The following is a 15380-nucleotide window of genomic DNA, read 5'->3' as shown; positions in this document are numbered from 1 at the left end:
TTACTATTACATTTGTCATACATCTCTTTTTTTTCAGCTTAATTTCAATTAACGAAAACAATTTTTACTAGATTTACTTTTCATTATCAACACCACAAAGAACTATATGAGTGTATTCAAATTAATATAATTTAAAACTATAATTTTTTATTACCGATTGGTGACTTTTTTCATGTTACTGTTGTAATAACTTTATAAATACAATAAGAAGATCAAGGCTATGCGTTATTTTTTTATATAGATCATGGCTTGTTGCTTTAATACATAAGTGAAATCTGTTTTAGAGTCCTTGAAATAGACAGCTAACACAGATCAAATTGTTTTTTTCCCCATTTAAATTTGTCATGGCCAGAGGTGATCTAGTGCTACATTGGCCTCATACAGCTGAATCAATATGCTGAGGTGTTATTCCTTTAATTTCCAAGTGTGAGCCATGTGCACACAGAGGACTGCTGGGTCTCCAATTCAAGAGACCAGGGTCTCCAGCATGACTCATCCCCCCCTCCCCATATTTTCCATTCATTTTGAAGACCACCTGTTGTATATACAAAAGCCAGTCCCACAGTTACTCACAGCCCTCCATTATTTATACGACTCTTGTGTTCTAGTTTGATCTTCAATAATGAAGCTGGCATGTGAAATATTCACAAGCTCGGTTCGTTTAATGTGACGAGAGAGCAAGGAAAAAGACCCTTTTTAATCTCCCTCGCGTTGAATTTTTGAAAGCGTGCATCCTCCACATATCATCCAAACAGGATTTTAATCAATGTGAAATGGTTCTGAGATATTGACTGGGGCCTGGCCGGACCCATGCTGCTGTTATGGGGAGGCAGTGAGAGGTGATGCTCTTGGCAGATAGAATGAGATTTGAGAATGTTTTGTGCTCTGGGGTTTGGGGTGCGCGAGGCATCACTTGCATATTTTGTCATTTCACGCTGTCTGTGGAGAAAATGTTTCACTGAAGAGGTCAAATGTCTGGAATATAAATGTAAATATGATTCAGGGAATCCTCTGGCTTTCACGTTTAGCTATTGATAAGCCAAAAAAATCCATCAGGACCAGACTATATAAACACACTTTTGTTCTGTGTCTTAAATAAAAAACAGTTGGGTCATTTCAAATTGTAGTCTGCTTTTATTACAAAGCAGTTATTTTCTTGTTTTGTTTGAAAAAAAAAAAAAACAGATTTTGCTTCTCATATTGCAATATTGCTTACCGTACAAAAATGTCTTTAAATTGGAACACTTTTTTTTTTTTTTTTTTTAATCACTATGTATTAACTGCATGGGTCCATCAGTATATAAAATACTATGACATAGGACAACTGGCAATTTTGTAAATGCATCAAGAAGAGAAAATGAGTATGCAGTGTTAAATGGCTATTGAATTTCAACGGTTTCACATTCTCAGCAGACAATAATAATTCTAATACTGTTTATTTTCATGGTTTTCATTGTTGGCTGGTTCATTCAAAGTACATCGGTCTTAATACTGCCACTGTGAAGGCAGAAAGTCAGTTGATGCATTATATTGTTAATTCATTTGTTTCTCTGTGCAGATCAGAGCTCATCGTCTGTGGCTCCAGCAGTGAAATTGGGCTCCTGCCTGTCTATGGACGGCCGCAGGCACGAGAACGGGCAGAGCTGGCATGACGGATGCAGAGACTGTTACTGCCATGCCGGGAGAGAAATGTGTGCCCTTATTTCTTGCCCGGTTCCCCCCTGTGATAACCCCACCATCCGACCCGGCCACTGCTGCCCTACCTGTCCAGGTGAGCCAACACTGCAACATGCTTACATAAGATCTCCATTGATACTTCAAGATGGATTTTACATGTTAAAATATTTATTATGTCCCTCAGAAGAGTCCAGTTCCCATAAACCGGAGCTGAGTGAGGCGTCCGTGTGTTTGGCTCCGGGTGGAGAGTACTTTGTGGAGGGAGAGACGTGGAACATTGACTCCTGCACTCAGTGCACCTGCCACAGCGGCCGTGTGCTCTGTGAGACGGAGGTTTGCCCGCCCCTGCTCTGCCACAGTCCAATCAGAACGCAGGATTCCTGCTGCCCTCACTGTCCAGGTGCGCTGTCACGCGAAAACTGCTGTGTTTGAAAAGGATTGACAGGTCTGCTCTAACTCACCAAAACTTTAGTTTTGAAGCTTTTTGCGAACACTTGGAGGTAATGGAGAAGTCAAAGTAGCTGTGATGTTTGGATCTTGTATGAGCAGAGTCAAGGGAGGCGCAAAAGCATCATTTTTTGAAAGATTCATTATTGTAAGGGCTTTTAGAGCGTAGAGGCGTGAGACACCTTTGACGCGAGAAAAGTGAACAAAATGTGAATGTGCATAATGCATGTGTTTGGTGGAAATGATGAATACTGCATAGGCGCAGGAGTACATGATCAACAGTCTGAGCCGAAAGGATGACGGAGGAATAGAGTGGATGCACATTTCAGAGATTTGTTTCAGCAACTCTGCTCTTTAAAATGTTCTTAATGCCGCTGAAATAATTTTCAGCTTTCTAAATGAAAGGGGGAAATGAAGGCTTGTTTTGAGATTGGATTGTTTGAGTTGCTATGAATATTCATGATTTGAGTCATTTGTGTTTTAGTCGAAGCATGCTGACATTTCTTTCTTTAGTTGCAAGAGAAACTGTTTCACTCTCATTATAATATGGAGCAAATACAGCCCCAGAGAAATATGGTGAACTTGTAAATATTAGCAAATTTCAGAGCTTGAATTCAAAGATGTAGTGTCACATGCTTAATTGGAGACTATTAGAAATTTGTAGACTGTCAGTTTCATTTATGGCTTGTAAACTGGATGTCACTGAAGTCGACATCAAAACTGTTTACTTCCTTAATACGTTTCTGGTCTTATTGTGAAGGACCTATAAGGTTTTTATAATTTTTATTTTATATTTATAATCATGCATCACAATAATAATTTCTAAAACAACTTTCATGTTCTACAAATGTCATCTAAGCAGTGTTGTTAAATAAATCTAAATGTATTAAAAATCTTTTTTGCCAAGTGATTGCACAAATTAGATTTAAAAAAAAATTAGATGTTGCATTGGCAACAAAATCAAATTATAAATAAATATAACTAAAACTGATCATTTGTAAAAAGTAAAAATTCAAATAAAATCTGAAAGCTAATTCATAATATTAATAAGTACTAAAATAGTACATAAATAATAATAATGAATAATAATAATAATAACACTGCACCTAAGCTGTGTGGACTGTTGGATAACATTATCAAAACAGACAAATTTATATTTAACTATGATAAAAACTTTGAACTAAAAGACCATATTTTAGCAAAGTCCAGCTCCATTTTTGGTACAGAACGCCGACTTTTCATAGCCAATTCCTAAAGAACAAAATAAAGTTCTAGTTCAGGATATTTCACATTATGTTAAATGACTGCACAGTAAATAAGTCTGTTTATATGTATCTCTTTCTTCAGATGATCCAGTCACCCCTCAGGCGTCCAGTAACGACAGCATGCCCAGCTACTGCAGGAATGAGGATGGTGATATCTTCTTGGCTGCTGAGTCCTGGAAGCCCAATGTCTGCTCCAGCTGTGTGTGTCTAGATGGAGCCATCAGCTGCTTCTCTGAGTCCTGCCCACCGGTCACCTGCGTCCGGCCCATGCTCAGGAAGGGCCAGTGTTGCCCATACTGTCTAGGTATGTAAATCTGTGCACAGTTCAGACAGCCAAGTTTAGTTGCCTTCTGATCATATGTGTGTGTTAATGACACGACTGTGACTGAGATGTTTCTCCCACCTTTTCACCAGATGCCACGCCGAGGGCCGTGTGTTATTTCAATGGGAAGACTTACATGGACGAGGAGCGATGGGACATTGACAGCTGCACTCACTGCTACTGCCTACAAGGCCAGACCCTCTGCTCGACTGTCAGCTGTCCCATCTTACCCTGCCATCAGCCGGTCACCGTGGAGGGCAGCTGCTGCCCCATGTGTCCAGGTCTGGATTTATATGCTGTGGGTTCAGATAGAGATTAGATCAGAGTGAACAAAATGAGGGACAGTAAATCTGCATGGTAAATACATCATACATATGCTATACAGAGCCTCCCAGAAGCAGTTTCATTACATGGATAAAATATTTAGCCAAGTGGCATCACAAACAATGCACAACCTTTCTCAAAACAAGCGTCAATTTTCGTCTGCTAGCAAAAGTGTTTTAGAGAAATATTTAGCTTTTTGTGACATTTTACAATTTGTCTTTCTTTAAAAGAAATCCAAATACTTTTTGGATCTTTATTTGTGTTGGGCAGCAGTTTTAAGCGGACACTGAACTTTAAATGTCCAAATGAGCTTAATAATAATAATAATAAAAATAAATATAAATATTACATGAAAAACAAATGAAAATGAGAAATGTTGCCTTGACAAGCAACTGAAATAAGTACTAGAATTAAAAAAAATACATTTAAACCTTGATGGAAATAAAACACAAAAAATAATAAAAAAAAAATGTCAAAAGTACACAAATTACTAAAACCTGAAAATAAAAAATAAAAGCTCATTTAAAATGTAAATAAATACTATAATAGTATCTAAATAACACTAAAATACTGATGTCTTAAAAAAAGGGAATTTGTCAAATTTGTAATAATTAATTAGCATTATTAGTTAAATATTAGAATTATTATGAGATAATATATTTGTAATAATTAAAAATTTGACTATGCGTGTATTAAAATATATATAATTGTTATTATTAAAAACATCAGTTTGTTTCATGTAAAAGTCAAAATGAAATAAAATGGGTTTGTTTTTGTAAAATGTAAAAAGAAAATGAAGCAGAGAAACTATTTTGTCTGGCCCTAAAACAATTGTACTTCTCTGCTGATGTAATCAAGGCCCCGGGGGCGGGGAAAATAAGCTTAACAAATAAAAGCCCTTTCCCCCTAACCAGTTAATTCCTGATGGATAAAATCAAACTGTGTCCTACTCTTTCCCATTCAATATTCTGTTTAATTCTAATATACAGCACATTACTGGAGTTCAATTCTGCTTCATTTGGAAATTGGTTTGCAAATTTTTTCCCCACATAAATTAAAGTGGATGGAAACGGAGCTATATACTACTTCACAGTGACTAGAATACATGGAAGTACCACTGATCCAAGTACCCTGCAGTTTTCCTTTTTGTAGTTCTGTCACACGTCTCTCTCTCTCTCTCTCTCTCTCTCTCTCTCTCTCTCTTTCACACTCTCTCTTAATCTTGTTGACTCTCTCTCTCTGTCTCGCTCTCATATAGCAATGTTTACTTAGAACCTTCTCTCTAATTGAATGGGTCTTTCGTCTAAATACGCACTCGTTGAGATGAATCATTTAAAAGGATTGATTAAGTCGAAGCCGGACAGAGGCTAAATTGGCTCTCTTTGCAATTGGGAGATAATGTCATTGATCATGGTCCTCTTTATTGCTGTATCACTTGGCTCTGGATCAGTCAGGGGGTTGAGAGTGGTGTTGTGTGCACTCTGGGTAATCACTCACCCTTTGGTGCTTTCCCACTCAAAGACACAGCTCTGAAAATGAGCTTTTAATTAGCCTGCGGCCCACAATTTCACGCTGACCTGAATCTTGTTTGTTCTGAGTGAGCACTTCTTAACTTCTTTTAATGTAGTTACGATTTGTATTATATGCTTTGGTGTGTGTTTTTCCGTAATACACTCTTATTCTCGCTTTGTTTCTTACTTTATGTCCCCATGTCTCTGACGTTTAAATTACAGAGAGTTACGCTCCCACAAACGTGCCCATCGAGAAGACAGACCAACGAGGAGACAAGCTGAGACATCAACCAGCCTGGCCGACTCATAGCGAAAACGATATTATGCCACAGTTCAGAGGTTTGTACAAAAGTACGAGACGATATATACAGTAGACAGCAAGTCTTTGTAGTCTTGTCTTAGCTTGACACACATAAAAGACACAGCACAACCAGTGTAGTCTGATTCATAATCAAATTACTTTTATGAGCCGATTCTTTAAATGAAGTGGTCAAAAAGTCAAATTCCTAATGGCGTATGAATATGTATTGCATGCTTAGCATTGGCACAAGGGGTGCAATAACGAGATTTAGCATAAGCTGTCTTCTTCTACGGTCAGTATTCAGGACTAATAAGCTGCATACGAAATTGCATACACTCTAGTAGGTACTACAGTTGGTTTGAAAATTACTTCACAACCATTAAAAACTATGTTTCAAATAGTGTGAATATGGGTAGTATGAATGAAATCAGTAGTGTCGCTAAACTGCCATTCACAATTCCTCTCCCATGGTCTCAAGGGATAGTAAAGGATCTATTGAATGCACACTCCAGAATCTTGATGGAAGAAGTAGGTCATCAGGATGGTTTTTCGAATACTATGAATTTGGACATACTTCTCTTTTCACATAATGTTTTTTGAATGCTATACTGTATACTATGGAAGTAGGCATATTCAGACACAGCACTAATCTCATGGAAGGGCAACATTTTTAAGATAATTTTCTTGAAAAGTTCCTTAACCTAGTTAGGCTGTTTTAAGATAATAACTTGCAAGCTTAAGCTTAAGTTAAGCTGTTAGCATGTCTATAGCTAACTATGATGTCTCCTGATTTATTTCCATTGAGTAATTTCATGTGCTTGTGCTACAGAGTTAGCAAGAAAATTCTGTAACTTCTGAAGTAATTTAATCAAGCTTCACTCAGAGTTTCACAAAGCTGGCTTTTTGTTTCTTTTTGATTTTCTCTGTTAGCAATCTGTAATTTCTTGATTTTTCATGTTTTGCTTTTGTTACCACTGATGTGAGTGAGTGAGTGAGTGAGTGAGTGAGTGAGTGAGTGAGTGAGTGATTGAGTGAGTGAGTGAGTGAGTGAGTGGGTGTCTGTCTGTCAAGACTCTGGCATTTGCCTTAATTGCTGACATGGATGTCTGACATTACCTGCTTTTACAATCAAGCCGTATTTGCATTTCATACAACATGATTAAATTCTGAATTGTTCTACATCGCCCCAGTCAGTCGTTGCTTAATAAATCACTGCTGTCAAGTGCAAAATGTGACAACAGGTGTGTTGTGGGTTGTTCCAGGTGACTTCGGAAGTCTGCAGTTGCCCTACCTAGACGGCAAGGCACCAATACCCAGTGAGGATGCTGGTCTGCACTGGGCCTGGGTGGCACTGCCCATCCTAATGATGATGCTCACTATCGCCGCCCTGCTGTTGGTCAACCAGCGTAAGCAGTGGATCCCTGTGCCTTGCTACCACACTCCCAATAAGGTGCCTGTCTATATGTCACAGATCACTGCATGGATACAATCTCATTTTGAATTATCGTACCAAATTACAGTACGATAACGCTTTTGTAAGTTTATAATATTTTTTGTCAACTTTATTTTAATTACCAAAAATGGTACTTAAAGTCCCCATGAAATCAAAATTAAATTTCTTCAGCTTTTAGTATTAATATGTTAGCCTTAAGGTTATGAATAAGCTGGTGTGTCGCATTTAAGAGATATAAGCATTCAAAACTTACTGTCTCACTTCCGCTAAAATGGATCAAGGATTTTCATGACATGACATCACATCTTCTCACCGCACCCCACACACTCAATAGCACGGAGTGGATAACATGTGCGCGTCAGTGCAGACCACAAAACTTATCGGACCTATTTGAATTCTACACAGAATGCCATATTTTATAGCAATATGGATGTGATTGTGGCTGTCACACGCTGTCATATGTGGCTTTTCGGAGCTCAACGGCTCTAAACTGTTTAAATAACCAACACTATTGGCTATTTAAAAAAGGGGCGGGGCTGCTTGATTTTACCTTGATTTGTTTCCATTAAAATGATGTCAACACAGAATAACGCTGAGTGTTTCAAAGCATTTCAGGGGACCTTTAAGGCTAGAAAACACTACACAACTTTTAATATAGGAACAGATTTTTAAAGCTCTTGGCATCATACTTTTGCTGAATTTGTAAATTGTTACAGAGAAACACTGGTCTTCTTTCAAGTTGGTCCGAACACAACAAATGAAAAAACATGCTCCTCATTGCCAGTAGACACAATAAATGAAAAAATGTCTGTGCCCTTGATACACTATGTGATTTTGTGATGAATCTGTCACCCAGCATTGACTCCACAAGACTGCAAATCGGAACAAAAATCTGGGCAAACGTTGTGTAGTGTATTCCAGCCTTTAGCTGTATAAGTGTGAGAAAACTTTCACCATTGTCCAAGACTCACTGTGTTTTTTTTGTTTTTTTTTGGCGGGGGGTTATCCTGTATAGCCCACATGTCTCAATAACCAGCTGGTGTATGTGGACTGCCAGAAGGGGACGAAGGTCCAGGTGGACAGCTCCCAACGCATGCTCCGCATTGCAGACCCTGACTCAAGATACAGCGGTTACTACAGCATGCAGAAACACAACAACCTGCAAGCTGACAACTTCTACCAGACTGCGTGAGACACTGGAGAGAGAGATAGAGTGAGTGAACTGGAAAGAGAGAGACTGAGCCCGTGTTCAACTGCCAAACCTTTGCGGCACATGGACACCTACTAAAAAAATTGTAGAGACGGACAAAGCCACCAAACCATGTGGTCAGAGAAGAGACCCTGATACCGAACAACAATTATAATATTCACATAAGTCACTCGGAACAAATCGAAAAAATATATCACGCGTCGACACCCGAAAGTCTCAGCAGGAGATGGAAGCCGTACCTATGTAACCGAACCATTACGGAGTGTGATTGTTAAATTGGAGAGGACTCTTCCAGAATATTTTTGTGAATCAGAGGTATGGTAGGTTGAGCATCTTTTGTGTGTAAGCGTGAGATTTCGTGGATGTTCAGGCACAAGTTGAAAATAGTCAAATGCAAGTTTTTGGGATTAGTACAACTGGGGTGTTGTTTTGGTTTGTTTTCAACAATATTTTTTCCTGCATTCCTAACTTTTTCTGTTGGAAAAGAGAGAAATTATTTTAGGAGTGATAACTTTTGACACAAGTGCTTGTGTGAACACTTAATGCTGAACCAAAGCTCCTCTGTCTACGAAACCAGACCGGGCGAGAGGCCGAGAAAGGGACGTTCACTTCCCTGAGACAGAGGAGATGCTGGACTGTGTATGAAGCACAGCAGAGACAAGGGTAGAGGGAAAAAAGAGGGAAAATCAGATGTTGTTTTTGCAACAAATGCATTTTTGTAGAAGTTGCTACTGTAAGATTGTGATTTCCCCAGTTGCTGTGGGTGAGTTTGTCCGTTTTTGTTTTGTTTGTTCTCTTTAAAAGACAAAAGGAGGAAAACAGAGTAAGCTGCCCTGTGGATATGAGCTCTTCCTGTTAATGGATGTATGGGGTCTATATGTTGTATTTCTGCTTACATGTACAAGCATTTTCCCATTTAATCATACAAACACCATTTGCTTTTTCTCCCACAACTAAGGGCAGATTGACACTCCTAGCAAATCTATATTTTCCTGAAATGAATCAGAAGATTTCAAAATGAGAAGCAGGAACATAGTGATAGTGGATTGGATTTGAGGCTATGCTTTACAAGTGCTGCTTTTTTTGCTTTGATTTTTTTAAACCTCATTTTGTAGGGATGAAAACCAGTAGTGAGGATTGTTTGCGTCTTTTAGAAACATTTACCAAGAAAACAGAATCAAAGGGCCTTATTCCTGAAATCCGAGCAGAATGGATTTTTGTGTAAATCGCTCCAAAAAAAACATTCCTAAGTTAAAAAATGTTGTAATGTTCGTGTACATTTCTAACTGGGGTGTAAGAGTACACATATTCACACCAAAACAAAAACGTTGCTTCAGGACACATTTTAACAACTGCATGTGTGTGTGGAACGCATACAGTATAGAAATCGTAAGGCATATCAATATATTTTCAAATGATATATAGGAGATTTAGGACAGTACTGTTTATATCAATTTACTTTGTTGTGAACACATTTGAAAATTAACGCAGAACAAAAAGTGAGCTGCTGCGGGGGGAAAAAATTCCTAAACATGAGACATGCTTTATACATTAAGAGTTTTAAACTAATTATGCCGTTTTCCCTCTTTTCAGATGTGTGATTCCTAATGCACTTAAGATGTGTTTTCATCAGCACATGGAATCTTAGTTTTATATTTATCTGTTAACGTTAAAAGTCATGTCAGTGTTTCCATTTTGCAAGAAGGCTCGCCCTGACAGTCAATGAGTATCCATCAGACTTAAAGGGATAGTTCACCCAAAAATGAAAATTTGATGTTTATCTGCTTACCCCCAGGGCATCCAAGATGTAGGTGACTTTGTTTCTTCAGTAGGACACAAACAGAGATTTTTAACTGAAACTGTTGTAGTCTTTCAGTCTTATAATATAAGTAGATGTGAATCATGACTAAAACATACAATGAAACATAAACAAAACCAAATTAAACCCTGCGGCTCGTGACGATACATTGATGTGTAAAAATACAAAACGATCAGTCTGTGCAAGAAACTGAACAGTATTTATATAGTTTTTTACCTCTGATTCACGCAATGTCCGACCTGTTAGAACTCTCCTAAGCGCGTCCTCCTGAGCGTGTTCTCAAGCAGGCACGTGAGGAAGCTTCTTCTTCTTGCTCAATTAGGAGTTTCAATGATGCACTTGAGAGATAGATGGTGGTAATGCACTTATAAGTCTGAGAGTTGCCTTAAAGCAAGAAGAAGAAAAAGCCTCCTCTTGCACCTACTGCTGAGAACACGCCCAGGAGGACGCATTTTATTATATGTTTTAGCCGTGATTCCCATCCACTTACATTATAAGACTAATAGACTGCAACGGTTTGACTTAAAAATATCAGTTTGTGTTCTACTCAAGAAACAAGGTCACCTGCATCTTGGATGCACGGGGGGTAAAGCCCAATTTATACTTCTGCCACGAACCTACGCCATAGGCGATGTGTAGTACGCCATAGCCTGACGTGCCCCTCTCCAAAAATCTAACAGACTGCAAACGCTGTGATTGGTCTGCTAGAACCCCTACCTCCTTATGTACTTGACATTTGTGTGTGTTTATGTGCACTTTAATATATTTTAATGTTACATGTTCTTATATAAAATAAAAGAAAGCAAAGATCAAGTGTCTTATCATTTATTATACTACATAGCATTATACATCAGTAGTTGTCCACATCCAACAATGTTGATCTGCCGTAGTACAAGTCCTTGCGCAGTTTGAAAGAATGCCATATTCTCCTGTTCCGTTGTTGTCTCCTTTTGTACTTTTAAATAATGATTTGATATTTATTTTCCACTGTCGCGCCTATAATGCTTCTCTGATGAGCCGCTTCTTCTTTGGCTTTTGTCATAGTCTGCGGGTTACACCAGCAACATGCCCGTGGACACTGCAGACTAGCGGTTTGCATGTTTACTGCATGTAAATGCGGACAATGACGCAGAAATATAAATGAAAACTGAAACGCTAAGAAAAGCTAATTTAAAAAAAATGTAAATTAACATTTTTGGGTGAACTATCCTTTTAACAGACTTTACTGAAGGAGCAGCAATGCATCTATGCACATCAAACAGTCAGAGCACATAAATTTTGAATAAAATATTAAGTTAATATATTTTACATCCAAAAGTGGGAACACTTCAAATCTCTGATGGAAAACTAGTTCTAACTAGTTGTAGTTCTAAAACTGTGTTCTATTTACACAAGTTTTTTTTTTTTACTATCAATTTACACCAATATTAAACTGTCTGAAAATTACATTGGTAATGACCTTACAAATTATTATTAGTAGTTCTATGAAGAATTGACAAAAAGTTGCAATTTGTTTACAGTTTATAATAGAATGGTTCTACGAGCAATTTACACAGAAATTGTGCCAGTGTTTCATTAATGAGGTCCAAAGAATGATCAAATTACTTTTAGTAGGGGAACTGAGAGAAACGCATACTATTTTTGGATAAATGTTTCGCGTTTTCTTAATTTGTACTGTTCACGAAACTGCCTCCATTTCTGGAAGCTTTGAAGCATTACTGAGGCACCTTTGTGTTCTGGTTTTCTAGCTGCGAACGAATTTGGCTTCAAAAATCCAAAGCTATTATAGGAAACATTTATGTACATATTATTGCTAAAGTGAAAAGACCTGAAATATTATGTGAGTGTATATGTATGTGTGTATGTATATGTGTTCGCATGTACGTACGAGTGCGCACACACAAATGCACATGTACGCACACGTGAATTCTCTTCATCGGTAAGGTTCTTTTTCCTAATGAATGTATTTATGATTGAACAAAAAGAGATTTATATAATGGCAAACTGATGATGACAGGCTTTCCATTGCCTTTCTTGTTTAATGGTAATTAAAAAAGCACAGACGATGATGATACAGAAAGAAAGACAAACATCTCATTCTATCTTTATTTTTGTGTGTATTTTTTCCCCTCGTTTTCTCGTAGAGTTTTGCTCAGTTGAACGTTTTAGGGCCCATACTTTGGCTTTGTTTAAACAGGCAAAACTCTAATGTTTTTGCTTATCCAACTTAAAATAGTTTTTGTAGTGTGAAATATAAGACCACAAGAATTCAATTTTTTACTAATTACAGTGTGGACAGATCCAATTCTAAAGATCAAATTCGTAATTCTGAGAATTGTGATCTCACAGCTGACAATGACGCTCTCTTTCCATTGTTTCCTGTCAGGAGTCCCTTCAGGTGTCAGAACTACTGGAATGTTGATGGACATAAGCTGTTGAAGTGAGGGGGCGGGGTCAGGTGAGGGGCGGGGCAGTGGGAGGGGAGAACGGGTGGGGCTGGTTATTTGTGATTGTTTGTCTTGGGGTGTATCTTTATCTGTGTGATATTGTTTGTAGAGCTATACAACTTGGCACTTTTATATAGAGAGAAGTAACCTATGTGTTTATTTCTTATCTTGCTTTTGTTTGATTACTAATCTTTTTAGTATAACGAGTTGCCCTTCTTTTTTTCCCTAAACTCTTGTGGGACCCTGTCAAGCAGTAATCTGGTAAATCTCTTGAAAACACTTCCAAAGCACATTTCACCCTTAAATCAAATATTATATTTTGAAGAAAGAAAGTCAAGGCTTTTTTAAGACAACTGACAATTTGCATTGTGGCATTATTTTTTATAACAATTAAGCACATTTTCTCTGGGGCATTTTTTCCATTTATAATTATTATTTTTTTATTAAATGCAGAGTCGAGTGGATAATTGGTCTGTGGCCTGCTTCAAATGAGTGGCATTGTAACCAATAATCATTTTATCAAACATTTATCGAACTCTTGTTAACGTTTTATCGTTTAAAATTGTATAATGATAATTATCATTATTGATTTATCGCCCAGCCCTAATTACAGTGATAGGAATTTTCTGTATTGCAGTAATGATAGTTGTTATAAAGAATGTGCTTAATTGTCATGAAAACTGTCATGAATTAATCACAATGTAAAAATTTATAATTTTCTTTTATTTAAGAAAATTATTTTACTTTTTTTTTCTTCTTTTTCTTTTGATGATGGGCTGAAATGACCCAGATGTCGGTTTTGTGGGATTCACCCACTTATACATTTGTTTTAGAACTTTTTAATTGCAGCATTCAGTTCTGTCATAAATAATAGCCATGTGTTCACAGTATCACTTACTGTATTATGATCACAATGCTATAAAGTCGCGGTTTAGTCCTAATTCAAGCACATAAATGTGTAGATGTAACCGATATGTACGTTTTAACTCGCAAGGCTTGCTCTTGAGGATTTAAGACTAATTACAAAGATCTGGACCTTCGTTCCTGTTTATTCTTTACCACGTTTCTGTTTTGTGGAAGTTAAACAATTGATTGGTAGTCCTGGCTTCCAGTCATGGCCAATCTAAAAGCATCGGAAAGACAATAAACAAGAATTATTAATGGATCACTGGAGAGAGCGTTGTTCTGGAGGACCCGGCTACCTTTACAAAAATTTCAGCAAGATGTCATCCATATTTAATGAGCCATGTGAAATCTGTGCATAGCCCATTTTCAAGTTGAAATGCAATTTTCAAACACGAAACAACATTTCCTCCTCATTGCCTCTGAACACACTGTGCTTGCGTTCATGGATGAAAGCCAATGAACACTACTGACTGGATTTGATTAGGGCAGACCTGCACATTTATTTGGGTCTTACAGGAGGAGTCTTTTTTTTTAGTGCATTCTCTAAGTATTGTTGTAAATACTTGAGTGTCACTCGCCAAAGCTTACAAAAAAAGTTGAATAAAAAAAAATACAAAAAAGGTTTGGAGAGAATAAAAATGTAATATATAATATACTTTATTGTTGAGCAGAAAAACCGAACTTAGTGGAAGACACAGCTCAAATCACAAATGTTTGTGTTGTGTTGATCTCTCAAAGAGCATTTAAAAGTTCAAGACTTCATAGAGTGTCCGTCTTCTTCTTATTTAGGTTCTTCTGAGAGCACACCAATGTCCGTTTTTCAAAAATATGCTAAGCAAATTTATTTGATCCAAGAAATTGAAGCCCAAGAAGCTTCTAGAAATGTGTGCCCCCCCACCCCGCTGACCCCCACCCTTTCTTGCTTTCTTTCTACATTAAATACCAACCCTTCTTGAGTTTGTATACTACTGGTGTTTAATGTTCATGTAAAAAAAAATTAATGTCAACATGGGTCATGATACTACAGATTTATTAAAAAAAAAAAGGGTAGATGATTCAGAATTCCTGTAGCACAGCAATTATTTCCAGTTTCTCATATAATTTTGTTTCTTTGCAGCACAATAAATACTTTTTAAACAAATTAACAGTCTTGTCATGTTTTTATGAAGATATACAGTTGCTTTGTGATTTGTGTGACAACTATCTAGTATTAATGATTAACAACATAAAAATATACCTAAAATTGACTTTGCAGGCAGCATTTTTGCATGAAGGCACCTCGTGAAACTGATTTCGGACAGGTAGCACAACGGTTTAATGATTTATTACAAAAGATAAAGAGCTTTGGTGATAATAAAGTGGATATTTCATAACTGCAATGTTAGTTTCTCGCTAGAAATGACATCAAGAGTGGAAAACCTTGATCAAAAATGTAAGTTTTCACACAAACTGACCACCGTCCGCAACTTTTTTGAGATTGAGATTTGTACATCATCTGAAAGCTGAATAAATAAGCTTTCCATTGATGTATGGTTTATTAGGATCAGACAATATTTGAAAATCTGGAATCTGAGGGTTCCAAAAAATCTAAATACTGAGAAAATTGCCTTTGAAGTTGTTCAAATGAATTCTTAGTAATGCGTTACTAATCAAAAATTAAGTTTTGATATATTTACAGTAGGAAATTGACAAAATATA

General features: G+C 37.2%; 1 protein-coding gene across 1 annotated transcript in view; it reads left to right on the top strand.

The window, feature by feature from the left end:
- The window catches only part of LOC132111715 (cysteine-rich motor neuron 1 protein-like), a 127783-nt gene extending 116108 nt beyond the window's left edge, over positions 1–11675 (top strand). Inside the window, exons 11-17 of the mRNA XM_059519276.1 lie at positions 1559–1771; positions 1862–2077; positions 3472–3693; positions 3804–3992; positions 5769–5885; positions 7110–7297; positions 8316–11675. Coding sequence (XP_059375259.1) covers positions 1559–1771; positions 1862–2077; positions 3472–3693; positions 3804–3992; positions 5769–5885; positions 7110–7297; positions 8316–8492 — 1322 coding nt within the window. The 3' untranslated portion in view covers positions 8493–11675. The remainder of the gene's footprint in view (positions 1–1558; positions 1772–1861; positions 2078–3471; positions 3694–3803; positions 3993–5768; positions 5886–7109; positions 7298–8315) is intronic.
- Positions 11676–15380: the final 3705 nt, after the last annotated feature.

The sequence above is a fragment of the Carassius carassius genome, chromosome 31 (assembly GCF_963082965.1).
Source record: "Carassius carassius chromosome 31, fCarCar2.1, whole genome shotgun sequence".
Taxonomy (NCBI): Eukaryota; Metazoa; Chordata; class Actinopteri; order Cypriniformes; family Cyprinidae; genus Carassius; species Carassius carassius.
The sequence above is the reverse complement of the archived record's forward strand: the minus strand, read 5'-3'. Positions and strand labels throughout refer to the sequence as shown.